Source organism: Sus scrofa, chromosome 5, assembly GCF_054392235.1.
Source record: "Sus scrofa isolate SSC_HxYL_T2T_F1_AM1 chromosome 5, Sscrofa_HxYL_maternal_Yorkshire_Landrace_v2.0, whole genome shotgun sequence".
NCBI lineage: Eukaryota > Metazoa > Chordata > Mammalia > Artiodactyla > Suidae > Sus > Sus scrofa.
In genome coordinates this window covers 107,373,498-107,400,581 of record NC_139387.1, presented here as the reverse complement: position 1 = coordinate 107,400,581, position 27,084 = coordinate 107,373,498, and the positions used below count along the sequence as shown (strand labels likewise).

At 38.0% G+C, this 27,084-nt stretch overlaps 1 protein-coding gene across 50 annotated transcripts in view; it reads right to left on the bottom strand.

Annotated features, from left to right (window-relative positions):
* Positions 1-27,084, bottom strand: part of PPFIA2 (PTPRF interacting protein alpha 2) — a 461,887-nt gene that overhangs the window by 121,399 nt on the left and 313,404 nt on the right. For all 50 annotated transcript variants that reach the window (XM_021093032.2, XM_084957697.1, XM_021093042.2 and 47 more), the window contains one exon: positions 19,968-20,084. In XM_021093032.2, coding sequence (XP_020948691.1) covers positions 19,968-20,084 — 117 coding nt within the window. The remainder of the gene's footprint in view (positions 1-19,967; positions 20,085-27,084) is intronic.

Below are 27,084 nucleotides of genomic sequence, written 5' to 3'. Positions count from 1 at the left end.
ACCTCATGAGTTTTAAGATCCTGGTAGGACTTCGGCTCTTACTCTGAGTGACATGGGGACCTGATGAAAGTGCTAAGCAGAGAAGTGTCATGACCTTACATTTTCAGTGAGAAACCAGACTTGTAGGGGTGAAAGAATGAAATCAAAGAAACTAATTGTAGAGCCTTGTTAATAACCTAGTGGATGATAATGCTGGCTTGGACCAGAGTGTCAGCAGTCAAGGTTGTGAGAACTGGTCATATTCTTTCAATGAATTAGATGTGATATGTGACCAAAATCATGGATTCAAGGATGACTTCAGGAATTTTGGACTTTAATTTGAAGAATGGTGTTGCTATTTATTGAAATGTAGGAATCTTCAGGAGAAACAGATTTGAGATTAGGATGGGGGTAAACTCAAGAATTGGGTTTTGGGATCAAAGTTTGAGGTAATTTGTCAAATGTCTTGTAGGCTGCTCCACGAGTCTGCGAGCAGTAGCAGTCAAAGCATGGATGTCTACAGTGAAAAATCATAACCCGGGAAGAGATCACCTATGGACAAAGAGGGAGCAGCATCAAACATGACTAAGAATGTCTCTTTAAGGATCCCTTCAAATGTCACTTTAGCAGAACGGTCTTTTACTTCTACTATGTAATATATGTTTGTTGTCTATCTCACCCACTAAAATATATACTCCTAAAACTTTCTCTCTATCCCAGGCTTAAGTCCTAACCTGTATATTCTTGTATATTCAACTACTATTCAATTTTCCAACTTGAACATCAAATAGACATTCCACCTAAACTCATTATTGTTCAAAAAAAATTCCTGGGTCCCTCCCCCAACTCTGTTTCACCTTCAACCTTCACCAGCTCAGTTGGTTGACAACTCCATCATTCCATGTGCTTCTGTGGGTTGAAAACTTTGGTGTCATCATCAAGCCCTCCTGTTTTCTCCCATTTCCTATTAAGTCGATTAGAAAAATGAGTTTGCCTTACCTTTGTAACAGGTCTAAATATGACCCATTTTCATTCCCTCTACGGTTGTCCCCTGTTGGAGAGTGGTCTTCATGCAAATCACCAACCCTCTCCAGGATTGCCTAGCCAATGCCCAGAGTCTGGAATATTTCCCTACCCGGAAGCTAGGTGTCAAGGTATTAACTTAGCCCCCAATTCTTCTTCCTTATTAGGATAAATGTTCTCTTGTTTTAGGTATGCAGTGAACTTCCTTGTATTGCATGTGCCATGTCACTTGGCCAGCAACATCAGTATATCTTCCCCTCACGGGAAGGGAATGGGGCTTCCCCTGCAGCATGAAAGGGGTGCATGCAGTTCATTATCCTGCCTCAGATATCAGGAAGGACCAATTTTCTGCCCATGAGAGACTTGAACATGCTACAGAAGCTGATGCTGCTGCCTCTCTTCTCCTTTCTGTGAGTAAAGTGTTGTTCTAGTCAGAAAGATCAAAGATTGGGAGACACAGTTGGTTAAGGGTTTTCAAGGGGACCTAGTGTGGTTCTAATGGAATGAACTATACCAAGAGGATGGGAGTGGAAACAGATGGGCAGATGATGTGGGTTCTTGAGATTATTGTTGAACTTGGACTTTTATTCTGGGTAAGATAGGAATCAGAGGAATATTCTATGAACAGAGCAGTGGGAATCTATTAGAACGTCATGTTGCCCTATGTTTTTGATATATCTGAATCTTACCCATGTATACAGCCTCCTGTGTATCAAGGAGTCCCTTGTGTTGTCAGTCCTCTTTGCTGACTCTGAACCCCCAGAAGATGCAGTAGGCCAAGATCTCTGGGCTCCAACTTCTGGTGGTTGACAGTAGTTGTTGTGCTCTTTATAATCCTCCAGGCAAATCCTCACCTGGGATTGGTAGCTGGGGGACTTCCTGCTCAACACCAGCCCATGTCTGCTTTATCTATTCTCACCAGAATTACTGTAACAACTTTTTAACTGGTCTCTTTCTTTCTAATCTGTCCTCTTATCTTCACTCTTGAAACATCCAGAGTGCTCTATGGTGATCTTATTACATGATAGCCAGATCAAGTCATTCCTCTGCTCAAAACATTGCAAGGGTTTTTTCATTCTACTCAGTACAAAAGTGAAATTACAAGCATGATACCACTGACCCCTACACTCTTCCCTTCCCTACTCCCTCCCCTTCTCCCCAAGTCCTCACCTCTCTGAACTCTCGCATTCTATTCTCCCAGTTGCTCTCTTGCTTCAGCCACACTGGCAAACTCACTGCTCCTCGAAGATGACTAAAAACCTCAACAGTTTCAATGATGCCAATTCTGACCACCTATTTAAAAGTGCACACTGTCCCCACCCTACATCTCCGCAGGACTCCCAACCCCTCCATGTTTCTCCAGTTTTTCTTTTCTTCAATAGAATTTATCATCTTCTAACATACTAGATAATTTACTTATTTGTATTTCTTGTTGATTGTCTGCTAACCTCTCCCAACTTGTTAGGGTGTAAGCTTCAGGAGGTAAAGAACCTTTATATGTTTACTCTTTGGTGTATCACAAGTACCTAGAAAGATGTATGGCATGTGGTGCAATAGACTTTTGGTGACTAAATAAATATTTTGATTACTCTTATGTCTCTAGTGACTAGAACAGCATCTTCCACTAAGATATATTTGTGGATGAGTGAATAAATATTTCTGTTAATAGATGAGATGGATTTTAGGAAAAGTAGTAAGGATTCAAAAAGAAACAAAATATAGAGACAATATATTTAGCTGTCATTGCATAAAGTCTATGAAAAAATATTTTTGAGAAAAGCAAATATGAAAGAGAATTCAGTCTTTTTTTCCTCCTGTTTGAAAAGCACTATGTAGATGAATTATCTTTACAGTAGAAAAATTTAAAGTGAACTTAAGACACCATTGTTATAAGTGCACATTAAAATGAATAACATGGTCATAATATATAGCCTGCATGTAAGGACAAATGGACTGAATGAGGTCCCGGAAGACTCACCATGTCATAATCACAGGGACTTCTCATGAAATGAAGCCAGGAATTTAGACGTGCTCTTCCGTATTTTACCAGGTAAAAAAATGGAAACATAGCTCTCTTTATATTTGATAATCTTTGGCAAAATGAACTAACCATTAATATTTTTATTCTCCTTCTAGTTTAGCATATATTAAAGAATACTGTATTGTTTAAAAAAACAGTGGTACAACAGCTCAATATAAAAAAATCAAACACAATAAAAAAATGGGAAGAAGAACTAAATACACATTTTCCCAAAGAAGACATACAGACGGCCAGTTGGCACATGAAAAAAATGCTCAACTTCATTATTAGAGAAATGCAAATCAGAACTACAATGAGGTACCACTTTATACCAGTCAGAATGGCCATCATTAACAAGTCAACAAATAAAAAAATACTGGAGAGGATGCAGCAAAAAGGGAATGCTCCTTCACTGTTAGTGGGAATGTAAATTGGTGTAAACACTATGGAAAATGGGGCTACCATATGAGCCAGCAATGTCACTCCTGGGCATCCAACTCCAGAAAGAAAAAATTCTAAAAGACACATGCACGCCAATGTACAATGCAGCACTATTTACATTAGCCAAGACATGGAAGCAGCCTAAATGTCCAATACAGAGCAAAGGATAAATAATATGTGGTACCTGTATACAATGGAATATTACTCAGCCATGAAAAGAATGACATAATGATATTTGTAGCAAATGGATGGACCTAGAAATTATCATACTACAGTTAGTCAGACCATGAAAAACATACATCATATAATATCATTCATATGTGGAATCCAAAAAAAAGATGCAAATGAACTTATTTGCAGTATAGAAACAGACTCGCAAACTTTGAAAAACTTATAGTTAGCAAAGGGGACAGGTGTGGGGGGAGGGATGGACTGAGGGTTTGGAATTGGCATATGCACACTGAGGTATACGGAATGATTGGCCACCAGGGACCTGCTATATAGCACTGAGAACTCTATTCAATATTCTGTGAAAATCTGTGTGGGAAAAGAATCTGAAAGAGAATGGATGTTGCATACGTATAAGTGAATCACTTTCTTGTACAGCAGAAATTATCACACCATTTAAATCGACAATACTTCAATACAACTTTAAAAAAATGAAAAAAAAGATTGATGAGAATCTGATGATTCTAAACAGTTAAACAAAACAAAACAAAATAAAAAAATCAGCAGTACAGTTAAATTACTAGTGTGACCATTTTCATTCTTTTTTTTACAATCCTTGAATGGTTATTACTTTTATTGGGCATACATCTGTGGCCATATACTGCTCTCCTGTCAAAGAATAGCAGTTTATTAAACAATAATATGAATAATTTTTTACATTTCTCCTAAGTGGTAAAATAGTGCCTCCTGTGTGTACAGAACAGAGGCATTTACACTGCCATATTAAGATAACTTGCTAATTGATTTCTCCTTGGATAGCTTATTTCTTGACAAGCCGTTCAAGAGTATTTAGGAACTATGCTAATTAAAGTTTTAGAGTTAGGTGGATGCTGCCCTTGTGGAATGAATACTTAGTTGTACTTTTTCTTTTTCCCCAGGAGCTATCATACTTGGCAGCTGATAATTGTTCCCTATATTTGCTGAGATATAACTGACATAACATTGTGTAAGTTCAAGGTATATAACATGATGGTATATATATTTCATATATATGGTGAAATGATTACCACAATAAGACTAGTTAACAATCCATCACCTCATCTCTCATCTGGCTATCATTTTCATTTTGTAGTGAGAACATTTGAAATGTCCTTTCTTAGCAACTTTCAAATACACAATATAATACTGTTAATTATAGTCACTAGCAGTTGATAATTTAAACTTTATGGTGAATATATTTCTAAACTCGACTTGTATATTTTGACACCTCCCTGATCTCATTATTCAAGACTAAACTGTAAGACCTTGATTTTCTCCTAAAGCATTTCAGAAAGATCTTTTTCCTTTTATACATTTTACTTCTCATGGTTTAGTAATCTTTCTAGAGAAAATGCAAAAAGATGCCAAATAGTAGAAATTAGGAATTCACCTTACTATTAGTTAAATTCAGATATTAGAGGCACAGATATATTTAAAATTAATCGTCATACAAGGAGTAAACAATGAGCAGTTCCATTCCATTTTTGAAAATAGTTCTACGAAATATTGCAGTTAGAGATGAATCAATTACTATCTGGTCAAAGAAGTTATACTAAGATTTGGAACCATTAACATAAGTGTCCAGCACCAATAATTCTTCGAAGTACTGGGAAATATCTATAAAAGAGGAGTCATAAAATGTATTTCATTCTGTGAGATAAAGAGAAATGAAATGCTGAAGAAATGTAGAAATGGGACAATTGCATGGAAATCAAACAAATGAGAACACATTCCCAAACCATGTACAAAAATAAACTCAGAATGGATTAAAGACTTAAACATGACACCATAAAGCTCCTAAAAAGAACACAGGCAAAATATTCTCTGATATAAATTGTACAAATGTTTCATTGTATCAGTCTCCCAAGGCAATAGAAATAAAAACAAAAACAAATAAATAGGACCTAATTGAACTTGGAAATTTTGCACAGCAAAAGATGCTGTAAACAAAGTAAAATGACAGCTTTCAGAATGGGAGAAAATATTTGCAAAGGATGCAGCTGACAAGGGCTTAGTCTCCAAATCATACAGATAACTCGCACAAATCAACAACAACAACAAAAACCAACTCAACTGAAAACTAGGCAGAAGACCTAAATAAACATTTCTCTCAAGAAGACATGTGGATGGTCAGCAGACACATGGAAAGATGCTCAGCATCACCAATTATTAGAGAAATAAAAATCAAAACTACCATCAGGTACCACCTCGTACAAGTCAGAATGGCCAACATTAATAGGTCTGCAGATACTGGAGAGGGTGTGGAGAAAAGGGAACCCTCCCACGCTGTTGGTAGGAATGCCAATTGGTACAACCACTATGGAAAACAGAATGGAGGTACCTCAGAAAACTAAACATAGAACTACCCTATAATTCAGCAGTCCCAGTCCGGGGCATATATCTGGACAAAACTTTCATTCAAAAAGATACATGCACCCCTATGTTCAATGCAGCACTATTCATGAGAGGAGAGACATGGAAACGATGCAAATGTCCATCGGCAGATGAATGGATTAAGACAACGTGGTACATATATACAATGGAATACTACTCAGCCATAAAGAGAATGAAATAATGCCATTTTGCAGCAACATGGATGGAACTAGAGACTCTCATACTAAGGGAAGTAAGTCAGAAATAGAAAGACAAATACCCTATGATAAAGCTTACATGTGGAATCTAACATATGGCACAATGAACCTATAAATAAAAGAGAAACAGACTCACTTCCACAGAGAACAGACTTGTGGTTGCCAAGGGGGAGAGAGGAAGGAGTGGGATGGATTGGAAATTTACCGTTAGAAGATACCAACTATTACATTTAGCATGGATAAACAACGGGGCCTGCTGCATAGTGCAGGGAATTATATCCAATCTCCTGGGATAGATCATGATGGAAAATAACATAAAAATAGAAACTCAGATTGAAAGACTGAGTCACTTTGTTGTACAGCAGAAACTGGCACATTTTATATCAAGTATATTTAAAAAAATAAGAATCTTTTCATCTGAGGAATCTCTGTTACTCTAAAGTTCCAATGTTCTCATAATGTTTAAACTAGAATACAATTCATTCACTACATCTGATGTATGTGACTTCAAAGAAAAAGACTTCATTTTATGGTGTCTTAAATCTAAATGAAACATGAGAAATTTCTAGTCCGTGTTTCCACTGACATGTTAAGACGACTCAGAAATGTAAAAAGTAGCCATTTCCCATATTACGACATGAAATAAAGATACTGAATTATTAATGTGGCAAAACATTCATCTGTAAAATTCTTAAATGATCTGCGTAGTTAGAAGATATAAGGAGATGAAGTTTGTATAAGGGGTTTTGTTTGTTTTTGTTTATTATTTTTGTTTTCAGTTGAAGGTCTTCAAACGTCTCTTTCTTCAGCTATGGAATAAAGAATCAACACTGAAGAGGATCTTTCCAGCCGGAAGAAGACTGAGCTATTCTTTTAGATATGTAAATAAAAGAAAAGGATCTATCCCTGTCCCAGAGGAAGAATATTTAACGGAGCCTTGGAAAATGATCTCTTCCACTGTGTCTTGATGTAAAATCATGGGTGGGGGTTGTTGCATAAGAACCACGAAACCTCAGGAGGGAGAGGACGTATGAGACATTCAATTGCTCTCCATTTAATCGTGAAGTTCAAAATTATTCTAAATTCTCCTACAGACAAAGATGATTGATGGTTTTAGAAAAAATTCATAAGGAGAACTTACCCAGAGGGAAGTAAGGGTGTGAACTGAAACCTGAATCTGCTAGCCAGTGTCAGCAGTAGTTCTAGCCTGGTGTGTGGAGTCTGGAAAAACATTTTTGGATCAATCACCTTGATGCATTTGGGAATTTAAGTGTGAAACTAACCCATAATCTGGAATAACTTGGAGAAACCTCTCTGAAGAACCACTCTGTTAGGGAATGACACTACTGTTGGTGGAACTTCAACACCAGGCCAGTGATCGGCATGGAATGGTTTCATTTAGGCTTCATGTCGGTGGGTTATTATTATGGTGCATGGATGGCATTTGATTTTGAGGGGCCCCCTATTTTCAGAAGTGATACTGTGAAGACTATAAATTCAAAAATGCCATTCTGACCTTTGCTTTTCAGCACTGTATTGACTATAAAAGAAAGAAACTAAAATTGAGGAGGAGGAGAAGGTAACAGAATAAAACTCCTTATTTGCTTAAATATTTAGAAAAGTTCAAGAGCTCTTGGAACTACCCATAAGTTAGCAAGTTTGCTGGATGCCATACTGGTACTTAAAAATCAGTTATACCTTTATGTGCCGTTATTAATGTACTAGAAAAGGTGAAGAGGAAATAATCTTAATAGCACCAAAAATGTACGTGCCTAGAAATAAATCTAGCAGTCTGTAAGACCTCTGTGTGAAAAACTAAACAATTTTATTGAAGGACATAAAACAGTACACAAATAAGTGGAGACTCAAACCGCATTGCAGATGGCAAGACACCGTATCATACAGGGGACGATTCTCACTAAATTAATTAATTTGCTTAAGTAATTCCAATGAAAATATCAGTAGGGTTTTAAAGTGGGATTTCAAAAGCTGAAATTATAATTCAGCTCTAAGAATCAAGATTTAAAGTTATAATAGTTAAAACAATGTGGTATTTATTTGTTTATTTATTTAACATATTAAAAGCTTACCACATGCCTGGAGCTGTTTTAGGCACCTAAGCCTCATTAGGAATAAAACAGAGATGCTAACCCTCACGGAGTTTATTCTTAGCTAGGGTGATAGACAATAAATTACAGACATTATAAATAAATGAATGATACTTTATGTCAGAATATGTTAATGCCATTTGAACAAGGACATGCTGGAAGTGAGGGAGGAAGCCATGCAGATATCTGGAAGACGAGCATTCCAGGCAGAGGGAAGAGCAAGTCAGAAGTCAATGGGAGGCCAGTGTGGCTAGGATGCAGGTGGAGATGGAGTCAGGAGATACGGAAAGCCAAATCCTGTACAGCCTTGTGGAAATGGGAAATGGATGCAAAGTTTTGAGCATATGATTGACATGTTCAGATTTATGTTTTAACACATCACTCCGATTCATGTCAGGTTAAAAAGAGACAGTGAGGGCCCCGTGAGAGAAGAAGAGAGACTGTTAGACAATGATTACACTAATCTCCGTGGGAGGTGGTAGTGGGTTAGGCCAGAGTGCTTAGCTGAGGTGGTGGGAGATTGTCAGATTCTGGATATATTTTGAAGGTGGAGCAAATAGAATTTATTTACAGTTTGATGTGAGGTATGAGACATGGGGAGAACTTGCAGATAACTCCAAATTCTTTAGATTGAGCATCTGGACAGATGAGATTTGCATCAGCTGAGACAGAGAATAGTGCAGAGAGTTTTGGAGAGGGACATCCGAAGGTAAGGTTTTTGACATTTTCAGGTTTAATGTCTTTTAGATAAACAAATGGAGATAGACGTTCAGTAGGCATGTAGATATACGAGCTTGGCTGCAAGCTCTGAGCTAGAAGTTAAAATTTGTGCGTCATTAGCTCATGGATAGTATTTAAAGTTATGAGTTTGTTTGAAATCACTGAGAGAAAAAAATGAAGGACTGAGCCCTTGGTCACTGTGACATTAAGACACCAGGATGAAAACAGAATATAGCCAATATTTTATAATAACTCTAAAGAGAGTATCTTCTATGACAATACAGAATCACTATGTTGTATACCTAAAACTAATATATAATATTGTAAATCAACTATACTTGAACAAATGACAAATAATAAATGAATAAATAAATATGTAAATAGATATAAATAAACAAATAATAGAGCAAGGTCTAACCATGAGAATGTAAACTTGCTAGAATTCAAAGAAATCTTAGAAAGTACACCGGAATTTCCACTGGATGGGAACAAATTTAATGTAACTCTCAGGATAAAACAATCTCATTGGACATAAATATCTTGATGCTTTCAAAAAGTCGTTAGGCAGAAGAGTATAATCCAAGAAAGGAGGCTAAGACTGAGCCACTGGTCAGCCCAGAGCAAACCGAGTGCTATTGCCTGTAATGAGAGCAAAACGAAAAGGTGAATCAAGGAGGAAAGAGGAAACAACGTGACCTCAACTCAAGAAAGGCTGAGAACTGGCCACCGTATTAAACAATGGAGACTTAGTGATGCTGGTAACAGCCGAGGTTTCTGCGGAGTGGTGGAGCCAAGACCTTACTGGAATAGGTCTACAAAGAAAGCAACTGGGGAGAGGCATGAAGAGCTTTTGAAGAGCTTTCCTGCAAAGGGGAGTAGAAAATAGAGCAGTAACTGAAGGAAAAGTAGGACCAAAAGAGAATTTACTTTAAATCAGAAGAACTCTGTATATTATAGGAAAGGGATAGAAGAACAAATAAAACTGATGACAAAGGAAAGGACTGCAAGAATTGCCGGAGAAGGATTTGACTAGATGATGGCCGAGACATCAACGCAGGGGTAAGAAGGCTTGCTTGGTCCAAGGTTTATTTTTGAATTGTTAAAAGACTGATGCTCAGTCTAATTAGGTCTTTCATGATTTTAGACAGCAAATACTCTTATATTTTGAAATCCATGAAATCAGGTAGTTCACATGCTATTTTTCACCCCTGTTCATTTTTAATATTTGTATACGTGTTATGCTATTTATCTTGGCTCCTCCTGCTCACAAGCTAGATGACTTTGAGCCAGTGACCTTCGCTCTACAAACCTCGCCGGGTTATTATGGGGGTTAAATAAAACAACTAGGTAAGAGTTCTTTGGGAAACAGTCAAGGGATTTAAATAAGTTATTTATCTTATTCTTCTTGGTGTGTAGCCCTTTGACTGATGAGGTTTATGGACAGCTTTGAAGAATAATCTGCCTATCTTTAAAAGGCTGGAGCCAGCACTAAGGGATATTCTTCAGAATACACATCCTGGCACAGGCAATTCCCTGCAGATAAAGGGGATTTCTGGTCATATCATTTTTGGAAACCGCATGCTATGTTTACCCTTGAGGATTTTAATACATTTTAATAAATAATACAGTAAATGGGACAGTTCAAAATTGTAAAGCATAATATTATTTTCCTGGAAAATCTCTTTTGGGGGGGCAGTAGGTTCTGTCAAACACCCGCTAAATTTCTGAGGAACTAGTGCTTTATGAGAAATGCTAAGATGGACAAACTCTACCAAAGTGAAATTAGCTCATTTGCAGAACATCTGAACGATAGACTTAAAAATCCTCCTGGATTGGCTTAAAGATCAGACAAAACAATAGGGGAGAAAAATTACTTGTTCTTCTCTATATCCCTATAAGAAAGCAGAATCCTTAGTACAAAACAGACACTCAAAGTATGACAATAGGTCAGAGATAAACAAACTTTCTGTCAAACTCTTGTGAATCAGTCAGCCTTTTAAAGTATGAAACTATCCTATGTCAGCAAAGATGTGTTTATTCTGCTTCCCTCAGATCTGGGCTAATGATATAAGTGATACTACATCTGTTATTAAAGATAGAGGAGTCATTTCCACTTTCATGTCCATGCATTAAAATTATCCAGTCACCACATTCAGAGAGAGACTTGTTTTGAACTTAAGAAGTTCCCATATAACATTAGAATAATTTTATTTCTTATTTTTGCTATTATATATATATATATATATATATATATATATATATATATATATATATATAAGATGCCTTTTGGTCATAATCTTCTCCAGCTCAACTCCTATAAAACTGATAAAGGCTAACTCCATGTACCTATGGGTGAGTCATGAAACAGTCTAACCTTGCCTCTTCTGGGCCCTCTTCTAGCCAAGTGACCTTGGGCCACTCCAGCCTCATACATTGAGGGCTATACTTGGATCTTCTCTTTCCTGCAAGACGTGCCAACCCAAGATGGCAAATTCATAAACTTCACCCTCCTGTTTGGGTTCATCGCTTTAAAACTGAATCAATGAATAGAAGAGAAGTATATACTGTATCATCCCGTTATTATGAGGAGTTAGATCGCTCTATATGAGGTCAAGACACAGAAAATATTCTGGTAGGACTACTGAGATGTAAATAAATTCAAATGATAATTATATTTCATACAGAGAAGAAATTGGGGCTTAATGGATAATGCATGAAATAAGCCACAATGAATAAAACCTGAATTTTTGGATGAACAATTGCTGGGTGTAGGTGCCATGGAGTGAAGAGGGGATATAAAGATGGGCAAAATATAGTAAATAACTGGAGACATCCCTATAGATGGAGGCTTTCAGCTAGAACATACTAGAGTTCTTTAAAAGAGTGCTGTTTGTGATAAATGATGTTTTACAGATAATGTTAAATAGACATTCGATGTATTCATAAGGCAAATACGTCAACGTACCTCCAACAGGTTTATGTGAAATTATGCACAATCTGCATATTATCACATTTCTTAATACAGAACAAAAGCATGAGGGAATCAAGATGTTTTTTCATCCATGATAATCATACTGCTCACGTAACTATGGTAACTTTTTCTCAGTGCCCATTTTTGTCATTGGCAGTTCAGTCTAAAACATACTGTTGTATTGAAAAAAATCCACAAAGCCTTAATTTTGGTAAAAGCACAACTCATATTTCATTTTTTATAACACTCCATCTCAATGTCCTTCATGCACAGAATGCAACCAATGGACACTTAATAATTAGATCTTCTTATCTGAGAATTATTTTTGCCGTCAATTCTTCATGTTGTGTTACGTGTTTTGGCCATAATCTTTCTGCCTATCCAGCAGGAATTGAAGAAACGAAAAAGGAAAAACAAAAATGTATTGACACTGTTATATTTATTCAGCTTGCACATTTATATATTACTGTTGCCTGATTATTATGGTGCATTTTAATTTAAAGAACAGTCACAAATCGATGTTTAATTCGAAGAGGAGAGAATAATAAGGGCAACACTTGGGAAAAGGGAAGCATCGGTTGGTTCTTTCAGAGTACCCACGTTCAAAGTGGGGTGACAAGCAAAGAAGCTTGCAACAGGAGAGGAGGCTGACCAGTTTGGAAAGGACCTCCCATGAGGTGCCAAGGAGGCATTTCTCATGTGGTCTTTGGAAAGATCAGCCACTCACTTTACCCTTAGCTCTGGGAAGACCTACAGTAATTCCTCCATCCTTGAGGAGTGAAAAAGATCAAAATGTGCTGCATACAGTAAAGTGTAACCATTGTTTTGTAAGACCTCCGTTTCGGTTTTCCACACAAACAGGCACACAGATGTATACATATATATGTACATATACATGCATAGGAAAATGTTGAAACTAAATGGTAATTTATTTATTTATTTATTTTTTGTCTTTTTGCCATTTCTGGGGCTGCTCCCAAGGCACATGGAGGTTCCCAGGCTAGGGGTCCAATCAGAGCCGTAGCTGCCAGCCTGTGCCAGAGCTACAGCAATGCTGGACCCAAGCCGCATCTGTGACCTACACCACAGATCATGGCAATGCCAGATCCTTAACCCACTGAGCAAGGCCAGGGATCGAACCCGCATCCTCATGGTTCCTAGTCGGATTCGTTAGCCTCTGCGCCATGATGGGAACTCCTAAACGGTAATTTCTTACAGTGGGTGGCATACAGGTGGGTCCTTACTGTTTGTGAAGCCCAAGGCAAAAGACAAAGAGACCTAAGTATCCTAAATTCAAATAAGTAACAGTTATAAATCAGCTAACAAACGGTCAAATAAAAATATATCCTGTTATCTTCCTTGAAATGACGCCCTCACCCTGGCTTTTAGACCAGATGCTAATGAATAATTCTCAGATCCCTTGAAGTTCCTCATCACACCTTATTACCTAGGTGTGGCTCTCGCCTGTAACCTGTTCTCCTCCTCTTCCAAGCCTCAGTTCCTTCCTGAATACTGGTCTGTTTGACCTGTATATAGGTGGACACCTATGCCAGCACTTTCACACTACATGTGACCCAGAAAACAGGTGTCCCTTAGCTTCCACTTAGATCCAGAAATGGGGGACTGGAGTGTGGGCAGGCCATAGACGTTGCTCCTAGAAAGAAGCTCATAAAGGCCCCGGAGGCTAAGCTCTGTGCAGTCAGTAAGTCTGGGCTTCCAGGAACTTGGCAGGTGGTGAAGAAGGGGTGGTGTGGCTCACTGTGAAGTTCCCCTGGGCACACGGACTCTTTATTCAGCAGGGAGAAGCACAGAGGGCCAGAGGAAGACCTGCGAGCCCCTCTCACCCCGGTTTAAAAGTCATACGCTTGGTAGTCGAATTTTTAAAATGCCATTGTCTTTGAACATCTGTTCGGAGTTAAACAAACAAATAAACAAACAAAAAACCTGGGAGACTTTGTGAGAAAAAATTAAAGAATCTTTTAAAGAGCATAATCTTAGGATCAGTGGTTAACGAATCCGACTAGGAACCATGAGGTTGCGGGTTCGATCCCTGGCCTTGCTCAGTGGGTTAAGGATCCGGCATTGCCATGAGTTGTGGTGTAGGTCGCAGACACAACTCGGATCCGCGTTGCTGTGGCTGTGGTGTGGGCTGGTGGCAACAGCTCCGATTTCACCCCTAGCCTGGGAACCTCCATATGCTGCAGGAGCGGCCCCAGAAATGGCAAAAAGACAAAAAGACAAAAAAAAAAAAAAAAAAAGAGCACAATCTTAAATAAAATAATCTACTCTAGAAAACTAACATGCATAGTTATGAAAGACAAAAAAAAAAAAAAGAGTAGGTTAGAATGACTTTTTAAAAAATCAATAATAACACCCAGAAAAAACATCCTGGCTTGAAGGAATGTGAGAGCAGAAAGGAGGTGAGAAGACCAGGGTCCCACGGTTCCCACTCTGGACACTTCTTCTCACTAAGCCTCAGTTTCATTATCCGTAACATTAAGAAAAGGCAGTATCTCCACCTGCTTCAGAAGTCTGATGTGAAAAATGGACATAAAATCGTACTGCAAATGCTGCTTTAAAAGTATCTAATCAAGATGCTTCTATGTTTAGGAGTTCCTGTTGTGGCTCATCAGGTTAAGAAACTGACTAGAATCTGTGAGAACGTGGGTTCAATCCCTGGCCTTGCTCAGTGGGTTAAAGGATCTGGCATTGCCCTGAGCTGCCGTGAGCTGGCAGCTGCAGCTCCAAAACAAACCCTAGCCCAGCAACTTCCTAGCAGGTGTGGCCCTAAATAAAAAAGATGCTTCCATGTTTAAAGCACTTGTGTTTTTCCCATTGCTTGCGGAAGTTTCCCTGCCACAGCCAACAAGAACTTATACAATGTCGCCTCTGCTCACTGCCCTCATCGATTCTCTCCTGCTTCTCTCTCTTGACAACGAGGCTCAGTTACCAAGAACGTGCCCCGAAGCTCTCTCCCACCCCTTGTGCAGTCTCTCCTTCATTTCATAAACTCCTTCAGCTTTTCCACTGACTCCTTGTATTCTTTCAGGTCCCAGTTCAAACCCCACCTCCTGAATAGCCCTTCAGGGCTATGTCTAATTATACACACTTTTTTTTTTTTTTTTGACCATGCCCTATGGCATGTGGAAGTTTCTGGGCCAGGAATCAAACCTGCGCCACCGCAGTAACCAGAGCCACAGCAGTGACAATGCTGGACGCCAACCCGCTAAGCTGTCAACTTAATGCTCCCCCCACCCACCTTTCACTGGCCCCTGGATCACGTTCACTGCCATTTACATGTCTGTGCTCAGTGCCTGTGTCCTCTTCGCCTTACTCATTAGCATCCCAGCCACCTAGAAGAGTACCAGTTTCAACAATATCACCATCAAACGTTTTTTGAAAAAATGAATGGTGGTGAAAACGCAGTATTAGTAAATATTTTAACCACATTATTTATTGCTTGCAATCCATGTGTCAAGAATTTTGTCATTCAGAGTCAGTGTTTTTATGCTTTTCAATGAAACTCTTAAGTTAGGCGTGACTATTTATCTATAAATGTTGCTCGGGGAGTTTACAGCATAAGGACACACAGCTAGTAATTGGTAGAGATGGGATTTGAATCCATCTCCACTGACTTCAAACAAGTCACTAATCCATACTGCCTCTCTGACAGCTCCTACCACAATTAAGGAAACTTTTCTTTAAACTCTAGTATCAGGAGTTCCCGTCGTGGCACAGTGGTTAACAAATCCGTCTAGGAACCTTGAGGTTGCGGGTCTTGTTCAGTGGGCTAAGGATTTGGTGTTGCTGTGAGCAGTGGTGTAGGTCCCTAACCTGGGAACCTCCATATGCCACGAGTACAGCCCTAGAAAAGCCAAAAAAAAAAAAAAAAAAAAAAAAAAAAAAAAAAAACAAAAAACAAAAAACAAAAACCACCCAAAAGAAACAAACAAAAAAAATCTAGTATCATTTCTGACACCACTTTATTCAGCATGTTTTGCAATATTCAATTGGGCAGATTATTTTCACTCCAGTTTCTTGGCACATTTGTTGCAGGAACTATGTCTTCTGATTCTGAACCTCAGCCACTGTTTCGCATTCTACTTATTCACATCACTTAGCAAAGATGTGCAGCTAGAAAAACCAGTTGGAAGTCCAGCATATGTGAGTCAGAAGTGTTATCATCTCTTGCACGAGAGCAGCAACGTTTATGAAATTTATTTTCGCAAGTTAACTCCCCTCTAGGAAGCTGTGGGAAGGAAGTTACTGATCCTAGATCTGAATTTTCAATGAGGGAAAATGTAGAGTTCTGAAGATTTTTATCATCCTGTGAATTTTTATGTTCTTCTAGAGCTACCAATGAACTCTATGGCACACCGAATCAAACCTGTTTTGGTTAAGTGTATTTTTTCTTCACATTTTTGTTTTTAAAATGTTGGTAATAATTACACAACTTTTCTATGAGTAATAGGCCCGTTTCAGAGTGTGCTGTGTGAGACTATTTTTATCGACCATTTGTCCACAGTTTTCATGCCGCTGACGTTAAACAGCTCCTGTTGGCTAATAACCTACCCTGACTATGTAATTTAAGTAACGTTCCTGCCCTAAAAAAAGGGTAATCCTTGTGGATTTACAAGTCACTTGCTGACGGTTCCATCGTGCTTAACAATAGTTTTGGGTTTTTTTCCCCAACAACCACTTTGCAATTTATACACGAATACTACTGTTCTCTTACCCTGCTAACCTTCATTACATAGACGCTTCCCCAAATCCTATTCTCTTTTGCTTTGTTTGAATGCATCTTTTAAATAGTTTGTAATAAAAAATTAAGTGTTGGGATTTAAATTACAATCCTATAGACTTGTTATTCAATGGTATTGATATGCGTTAAATCATCATTGGAGAGGGGGTAATGTTGGAAAGATGCTTTAGAATGCTCATGTGCATAATTTAGTAGTATATACATAAGTGTGATAAAATAACAATCAGGATACTAATTCATCTTTTATCAAAAATGTCAGCAGGCGGAAGATGAGTAAGTTCTGGGGATCTACTGTATAGCATTGTGACTATAGCTAATGTTGCATACTCGAAAGTTGCTAAGAGAGTAAATCTTAAACATTTTTACCACCCCTCAACACACTGTGATGAATGCATTAACTATTTTTATCAGAGTAATCATTTATAATATATACATATATATTATATATGCATTATATATATCATCACGTTGCATACCTTAAGCGTACATGATCAGTATACCAAGTCATCACACTGCATACCTAAAACTTACATCATCTTATGTCAATTATATCGCAGTGAAGCTGGAAACAAAAGAAATGTCAGGCAAAGAGATGTGATACAAAACTTTTAAAGTACATTCTTGAATTATATCAGGAATAATAGGAATTAAAGCACAATTTACTTGTTTGTAAAATTAAAAAAATATATGACATATATTTTAGGATTACATGGCAGGACAGGGGCCTGATATTTTAAGCAATACTAATAGCATTGATAATTACATGTAAAAGTCTTTAGTTTCATCCAAACAAAAATAAAAAAGAGTGCGGGGAGTTCCCGTCGTGGCGCAGTGGTTAATGAATCCGACTAGGAACCATGAGGTTGAGGGTTCGGTCCCTGCCCTTGCTCAGTGGGTTAACAATCCAGCGTTGCCGTGAGCTGTGGTGTAGGTTGCAGACGCAGCTTGGATCCCGTGTTGCTGTGGCTCTGGCGTAGGCCGGCGGCTACAGCTCCGATTCGACCCCTAGCCTGGGAACCTCCATATGCCGTGAGAGCGGCCCAAGAAGTGGCAAAAAGACACAAAAAAAAAAAAAAAAAAAAAAAAAAAGAGTGCGTTAGCAATGACACAGAATTTCTCTTCTACACTAGCTAAAATGCCTTCATGCAGAATTGAAAGGCAAAGAAAGTTAAAGACAAGTATTTTAGGTGTCAATTACTTGGAACCCTCCATAGTCCAATAGAAATAAACATCAATTACAGGTCTTCATTCTAATTCTGTAACCAGCTTCTGAAAGTTAATCTGACAGCAATTGTCTTGTATTTTACAATGCCTGAATATTTAGGGCTTATATCTTAAAGAAAAAATACTTGAAAAAAATACATGAGTACTCCCCAACCCCCAGGAGCACTAGATGCACCAAATAGCCTGTTAGAGGAGAGGCAAGATGTTAAGTTCTTTTTGCCTTTGAAAAGCATATCTCTTTCAGTTTGTATTAGAATAATGTGATAAATAAAATATATCATTATATTTTGAAGACTTCTAAGAAAAAGACTAGATGACCATAAAGCCATACTCAAACCAGTGCGATTCTGTAATTCTTTGAGGAAAGGTATTACTGATGACATAATTAAAATGAAACAGTAATAGAAAAATTACAAGTTGGTTTCCTAAACTGAGTATTGTGTGCAGAGAGCTTATTCTAAAAAGCTTGGTGGTTTATTTACTGAGCCAGTGTCAGCTTACTTATCTGAAGAAAAGGGAATTAGATTTTATTCAAATTTTAAATAGAGCTCACGAAATCTGTCAGACTGTACATTTTGTTTTGTTTTTGCTTTTTTAGGCCTGCACCCGTGGCATTTGGAGATTCCCAGGCTAGGGGTCGAATTGGAGCTACAGCTGCCGGCCTACCCCCTGGCTCATAGCAACGCTGGATCCGTAACCCACTGCGTGAGGCCAGGTTATTTGCACGTTAGTAACCTCATGGTCACTAGTTGGATTCGTTTCTGCTGCACCACAATGGGAACGCCGCATAGTTTATTTTTAATACCTACTTTAAGATTTCTATAAAATACATGGGTCAAGGCTAAAATAATAAAGCCTGTAACGAGAGCTGTCTGCTTCTCAGCCACCACAACTGAGGACCGTCTCAGGAAACGAGTCTGGTTTGCTGGGCTTCTTTTGCTTCTACATTCAAGGAAGGAAACATAAGAAGCCCCTCCATTTGTTTCAGCTGGATAAATGAGGGGGGCTCAATTTATTTTCTGGTAAGAAGTCCAGTGCTATTTGTTTTGTGGTCCTGTCACTTGCTTCTTAATCTCTCTGTTTTAAAAGCTGTTGATATGACACCAATTTAGCCCCCCGATTTATGAGGTCTTGATCATTATGAAGCTCGATCATCCCAAGATATAACATACTAAAGACCGAATATCCGGGTGACTGTCTAGACCCCATGCACGTGATGTGCAAATACCTTTGTAATTAATCTGATTCCATATCTACCAGCGAATGACCTTCGTTCTCTTGTGTTGGGAACAAGGGGTTCAGCACAGAAAAGGGCCAGACAGACTGGTAATGCCCTTTACCTGGGTCTAACCCTACCCAAATGGAAAATCAGTTCCTTCCAAAAGACAGTAAAAGTCCCACGATTTTATGCAATTTCTCACGGACAGGAATACCACGAGGGTCTTCTCCAACACATGGAAAATACTACGTCAAATAAGAGATTATCAAATATTTTTGGAGTGATTGGCTACAGATTAGTCACCTGTTTGACATAACATTGATTATAAATCAAAATTATTGTTGTTGCACTTTAAACAGTTCTGGATATACATTATTAACATGCTAATATAGATATTCAGTTATATATTAGTTACATATCAGTTCAATCAGATATATACTTACATTATTTTAAGAGACTCACGTTCACAGCAAGCAATGAGAAATTCACACACATATACATGTGCATAAACCCCACATGTATCATTTCCAAGAGAATCAAATTAGGAACAATTAATGATAAGGGGAACTATAATGTACTTTCAACCAACAAATCAAAACATAATGAAGGGAGTTTATTCGATGAATTTCATAGTTCACACTCCTGTCACATGATAGAGTGAATAAAACATTTCTATGTAAGGGCAAGTTGTATGTGGCGTACCTTTTCATGGACTTTCTGGCCAGGTTCCATCCCTTCAAGATGTTCCGACTCTGTGGATCCCTCACTTGATGCCATTTTTCTTTGTATATGAACATTTTGTTCACGCAAGGCAACAATCTGCAAAATAAAAGCACTGTGTCTTTAAAATCTAAAATAGTGCGTGAAGTATAAAAATAGTTTACTTGAATGTGGCTACAAACTAATGAATACAGACAAATAATCAGCAAATAAACATTAAATTTTACTCATTATTTTAAAAATAATTTAAAAATTTAGGTTAGCATTTTGAATAGTATTTAGAGCAATGTGAAATGTACTTAAAAATATCTTCTTGGTAGAAAATGTATCTATCTAGTTTGAAATGTATCTAAATCAATGGCATGATTCATGTGTTATTAATTCAGAATGACTTTTCAATTTATGAAATGTAATAAAATTTTCATTAGTCTGAATTCTTAAAGTATAAAAGAAACATAAATGAAAAGATTGAAGACTGAAGGCTAATCATGAGCATTAATTTTCCCTAAGAGACAGCACCTCTGCAACTTTAAAACAAGCCAATGTGTAAACTGGACTGAATTTTGTGCCATCATAAGCACTTCGAACTAAACTGGTCTCACTGTCATTATTTCAACAGCCATAATCTCAGCATTTCTAGTCCAAATATAGTTAAAAAATTCTCAGAAGGCAATTAATTCTTGCAAATATTTAGCTCAATTTTATAGACATGATAATTTGAACCAACAAATTCTCAGATAGTTGTAGGTTAAATAAGCTAATAATATACAGAGTCAAAAACACCAGTCTGGCATTTTAAAATCATGTTTTAAAATATATTTGCAAAAAAAAAAACAAGAAAAGGCATCCTCGTCTTGGCTCAGCGGAAACAAATTTGACTAGGAACCAGAAGGTTGTGGGTTCTATCCTTGGCCTTGCTCAGTGGGTTAAGGATCCAGCATTGCCATGAGCTGCGGTGTAGATTGCAGATGCAGCTTGGATCTGCCTTTGTTGTGGCTCTGGCATAGGCCAGCAGCAACAGCTCCAACTGGACCCGTAGGGCCTGGAAACTCCATATGCCGCAGGTGCAGCCCTAAAAAAACAAAAAGGCAAAATGAAAAAATAAATATATTTGCTATTTATAAATAATATTTTAAAAATACTTTATATTAATATCATAAGTTTCTTGTTTCTTGGCAAGCTTTCTTATATTATCAACTCGGATAATGTGTCAATATAGGTTCAATGTCCATAGTATTGAGTACACAAGAAATATTGAATCATAAAATTTGTATGTTGAAATTATAAGAGCAATATGTCACATAGACAAATAATTATCAAATAAACAAAAGACATCAAGGAACTGGGTATTTGTCCTGCTGGCTGCCACTGCTGTCCAGTTATCAAGGCCATACTCATGAGAAAAGGTGATCTTTTGATATGACCTCCAGCAGTTGACTCTATAACTTATCACGTCTTTTTTTATTTTTTAAAGCGTTATTGAGGTGTAGCTGATTTACAGTGTTGTGGTCATTTCTGCTCCACAACAAAGTGATGCGGTTGCGCACGGACACACATCCATTCTTTTTCAGGAGCTTTTCCCGCATAGATTATCACAGACTAGGGGGCAGAGTTCCCTGTGCTGTGCAGGCAGTCCACATACCACCGTTTGCATATGCTAATAACTTATCATTTCTTAAGGGCACATCATTAGGTAATGAAGAACAACGGTAAACGCTCTTCTCCCTTGCAGTACCGTAATCACCAAATACTTGTTTTGGTTACTCCCATTCTCGCCCAGCTACAATCTATCACCCACACAACATCCAGATTCATCTTTTAAGCTTAAGTGATATCGTGTCGCTCCTTACCTTTCTAAAGGACCTGTCTGTTTTCTCAGCTTATTTAGCAGAATTTTAAACTTCTTAACAAGGTCTATAACACCCTGCGTGATCCCTTCTGCCACATGGCCTCCTTGGGTCCCACAGGCAGACCTGGCTGTTTCTCACCCAGAATTGAGGATCTTGCTTATCTTCCTGCCTGAAGCTCAGACTACAGATAGGACCACCTCAGCTTTCAACACTCAGGTGAGAAATGCAGTCCTCAGGGAGAAGGTACCCTGCCATTGCACTTCTTACAATGTATCTGTTTTTATTTTAGTGTGTATCTTATGCATTCAAATCTAATATGTGATTCCTTTACTTACTTACTCACTGTCCTTGTTTCTTTAGTGAGCAGAAATCCTAATGATATCTCATGGGAAAATAATTTTCAAAGGACTACCTTATTGAAAACATCATTTTCATGGGAAGCACCTCACATTATTATGGGCAAGGATTCACCATAAATGTTGCATTAAATAATAAACGGATGTGGAAAAACAAAGATAATATAAACCTAATTCATTCAACAATAACGAAAGATAAAGATTTAGAGAATCTTCAGAGACACCCCTCTCATATCATCCCTGGATATATCATTTTTATATTTATATATCATTTTTATATTACATTCTTAACATCTTGTCTCTTGCATAAAGCAATACTACTATATTATTATCAATACATTATAAAATTTTATTATGAATTTTTAAAAATTCAAGTTTTATATGCTGACATTCCACTAAGAAAATACCCATGACTTAACAAATATGTTAAGACAAAGGTAAAAATAAATTTAAAAATTCTCTGCATTTTCTTCCATCATTTAATTTACCTTAGAAGTACAGACAGACCATTTTAAAAAATATTTAAACATCAAATTTAACTCTCAGCTTACAGAATAACTACCATTTGTTTAGGAATTCATGTAAATATTGAAAACACCCTAGTGCCCAAAATAAAGCAGGCTATCTATAAAGGTTTAATGAATGATTCAGTGAAAGGATGAATTAATGACCTTAATAAAAAAAGTCAAAACACCAAATTCATATGGAAAACACCTTATGCAAATATGGTTGTGCCACTATGTTAAAAAAACTAGACTCTAAGTTTTTCACAATATATATGCATGACAATTAATTCCCAGAAAGACACATTTTCAACCACTAACATGTAAACTACATTCTTTCAGGAAAAAAAAAAAATCAAAACAGGAGAATTGATGTGTATACTTCCTATCATCCTAATATGATTTTATTCTGTTCTATTTTTGCCCAATAACAAATTAGCCTGGGTAGTTATGAAAGCAAAGCTTCCACATCTGATTTAATTGTAGGTGTTAATAAGCTTGATTCTTCCTTTCGCACAGGGGAAAGTGAGAGGTTCTCTCCTGGGAATGCAGCTTTGGGGGTTGGGCCCTCCCTGCAGCGTGTTCAAAGGGACAGGAAGGTCGCAAAGACATCTGGAGTGAAGGTAGCACAGACCTGTTGAGGAAATTCTCCCAGCCAGCTTGAGAAGTGAATGCAATAAGTAGCTTGAGAAGTAGCTTGCAAACAGCAAGTGGAATGAAAAGTGGCTGATAGCCTTAAAGTATCCTCTGGGCTGACAGAGAAGGCTGTCAAAAGCAGGGCTCAAGGGACTTGTTGAGAATATCAAAGTAGGACTAGATCTCTTACTGTTAGACAATGTGACCTGTTACAAAAGGGATGCCCCGGCGGGTAGGAGGAATCACTTCTGGGAATCGCTGCTGCTTATCTAGTTGTTATATAACTGCAGGAATGTACTGGAAACCCACTATAGGCCAAACACTGTGTTAAACTATTGTAATTTGCAAATTAGGTCTTATGGCCCACATTTTATAAATGATTAAACTGAGGTGAAGAGAATTTAATGGAAGTAAGGCATCAAATAAAAGTCCTTATCTTCATACATTTTATCTGCGACATTGTCTCAGGCAACTTTGCACTTGGGCTCTATTAAGTCAGGGGAAATCAATGGTGGGTGGGTACGGGGGTGTGGGAAGCACTTCCTTCCCAAGTACTGCGACCCTCTCGCTCTGAATTCCTTTGTCTCTTCACTAGAGAGCTTCACTGGCAGGCAGAATTTTACATGCATGCTCACACACATCAGTCCACTGGACCTCTGATCAAGGGAAATTTTCCACAATCATTTCAACTGATCAACCACGGTTTGTCAGGTGTTTGTTGACCTTTGTTTTTTAAGTGCCCTGTGTTTATTCATATTCCTTTTGATGACATCTTACATTTTCACTGGAGAATTTTCCTTTCCTACTCTCATCCTAGAGACGTCAGTCAGGTGTCTGGAGTGGTGGCAAATGGGGGGGGCGGGCAACTGATCCAAGCCAGGTCAGTCAGAGCATTCCTCGAGAGATGTGTCCAGCAGAGGTATGGGGGAAGATTCTTCTACTGTGGAAGGTAAGCTGGTGGGATGTGGTCAGGGTGTTGGTGCTACCAGTTCCTTGAATGGAAAAAGCAGGTAGAAAAGCTGGAGTCTAGTGAATCACTCCTGTTCCTGATTTTAGCCATCCGTAAATCAACTCTATCCTTGGTATTTTGCTAAAATAAGCCCCAAATTTCCTTTTTGTGCTCGACTTGTTTGGATTGGTTTTCTGTCACTTGGCACCAAGTGGCTTTGCAAATATCTCAGGGAACCTGGAAAGCAACACAATACAGGAAATATCTAAGGGGGTATTTGGAAAATGATGCAGAATTCATGAGGGGGACCAGACATCTTTTCAGGTAGAGAGAAGAGCATGAGCTCTTCACGTTTAATATTTCATTGGCAAAAGGCATCCGGAAGAAGATGAAAGAATGCCAGGTGATTTAAACAGCTAAAGAACTTCAGCTAAAACCCTGGCATCTGTGTGACCCCTGCCCCCTGGTTTACTGCTTTGCCTTGACCCTTGGGGTTTCCTGAGAGGTCGCTAAACTTCTAACAGCCTGACTCAGGGCTCCTAGGCACTCCCAAACCCATTACACTTCCAAGGCAGTTTACCAAGCTCGTTATGTGAACCGTTGCCTCTTTCAGGTTGTTTCCGGTTCTTATCAATCTCTGACAAGCTCTGACCCCACACAGCGACGGGTGGTCTTGGTGGCCAGTCTTCCAGTTAGAAAAATTCCCCAGCCTCCATTCCTTTTTTCTACCAGACTATTTCAGGAATCCTAACATGTCTACCAAGAGACGGTCTTCTATCGTCTTTCCTTTGAGCAAGAGTTTCCCTTGGAGGTCTGGAGAGATTTATTCAGTTTATACATATTCATTCCTATTTCACTGAGGATATTTTAGGTACTAGAAAATATAACAGGGGGAAAAGGCAGAAATTCTTTAATTCCTTCTTGTTGAGGAAGAGAAACTATGGAACTTTCATTTTGTCGGGGAGAGAAACTATCAGAAGAAATAAATGGAATACATTTTTAATGGTGATAATTGCAAAGGCATAATTAAAGCAAGGGAAAGATGCTATGAGGTGCAATTTAATGAGGAATTAAGTGATTTCTGAGTACAGACCTGAAGATAAGAGGGGAAAAAAGCAGTTTCTGGGAGAAAAACTTTCCAGGCAGAGGATTCATCATTATTGAAAACAAAATTTGAGATTAATAAGAATCTTTCAGTGAGTTATTCATATAATGTAAGATGTCTTCTTCAAAAGACAGCTAAAACATCAGTGAAAGTTGATGCTTTGGGGACTCCAGATGTCAGAGAAGTGCCAGAAACATGATTCTTAAGAGAAAAGCAATTTAGGAAAAAATAATAGAATCTATTTCATCTCTCTATATTCCCACATTTGGGGCTTTCTCAAGTGTTTAAAGTGTATGAATCCATTTATTCAATAAATATTCATTGTTAGCTGTTCTAAGTATGAGACACTACTGGAAAAATGCAGATAAAGTCCTTCTTTCAAGGAGCTTACATTTTAGTAAAGGAAGTAAACACAGAAAAAGGCAGTAAGACAACAACACAGGGTAATAATCATTTAGTGAGCCCTTACAATGTGCCAAAAACTGTGCTTAGCACATTACATAAATTTGCTTTTTTTATATCATATTTTCATCTATATTACCATTTCTTCCCAAGTTCAAGATTTCCTGAGAACAGACTCTGAGACAAGTAACTGTAGACAATAGTATATTTGGGAAGTGATTCCCAGAAGCATAGCATTCTTAAAAAGTCTCAAAAGGCAAGTATGAGTCCTGGTCCATTTAAGTGTTACTGGTTTTATGATGTTGTCCACGTTTCTTAACCTCAAGTTCATGTTCTTCTCTTATCAAATGAGGGATAAGTACATCTATTTTTTTTTTGTTGTTTGTACTATAAAATACTTAGTCAAACATTACGTACATTACACACTTACTGTGTAATGACAATAATGAAGATCAACCTTATTGTCTTATTCACACTTCATGTTCCAGCTTACTGAAGGAGTCACAGTCACATGCACCCAAAATGCCATCTTGGCTGTGAGTTTTGATATTCATTTGGGATGCTCTTTATGAGATAATTGAAAAAATATGTATTTCTCTATGCCCCCAGTTTCTGGAAGAAAGATCCTAAAATCATTGTAAATTCCTAAGTGATAAGAGCATTCATAGTATCTTTTGTTCTAATGCAGGGCTCTGGGTGGACTCCTGCACTGCAGCTCCTTACTAGAAGGAGCAAGCCATGATAATAAACTTGGAATTTTTGCTCACCCCATCCACCATTCTCCAGAGAGAGGACTGGGGCTAGAAATGAAGTTAATGATTAATCATGCTTATGTAATAAAACCTTTACAAAATTCTCAAAAGTACAGGGGTTGGGGAGCTTCTAGGTTAATGAATGTATCCACATACCAGGAGGTTAATACATCCCAGCTCCACAGAAACAGAAGGTCCTGAACTCAAGACCCTTCCAGACTTTATTCTAGGCATCTTTTCATCTGGTTGTTCATCTGTATCCTTTATCATAGCCTTTAATAAACTGATAAATGTGGGTACATGTTTTCCTGAGTTCTATGAGCTGCTCTAAGAAATGAATCAAACGCAGGGAAGGGGTAGTAAGAGTGTCTGATTGATACCCATTCAATCAGAAGCACAGACGAAAACTTGTACTTGCAATGGGCATCTGCAGTAGGGTAGGACTGGTTCTGTGGAACTGAACCCTTCAAGTGTAGGATCTGATGCTCTCGCCAGGTGGATGGTGTCAGAATTCAGAATTAAACCATAGGACACCCTGCTGGTGTT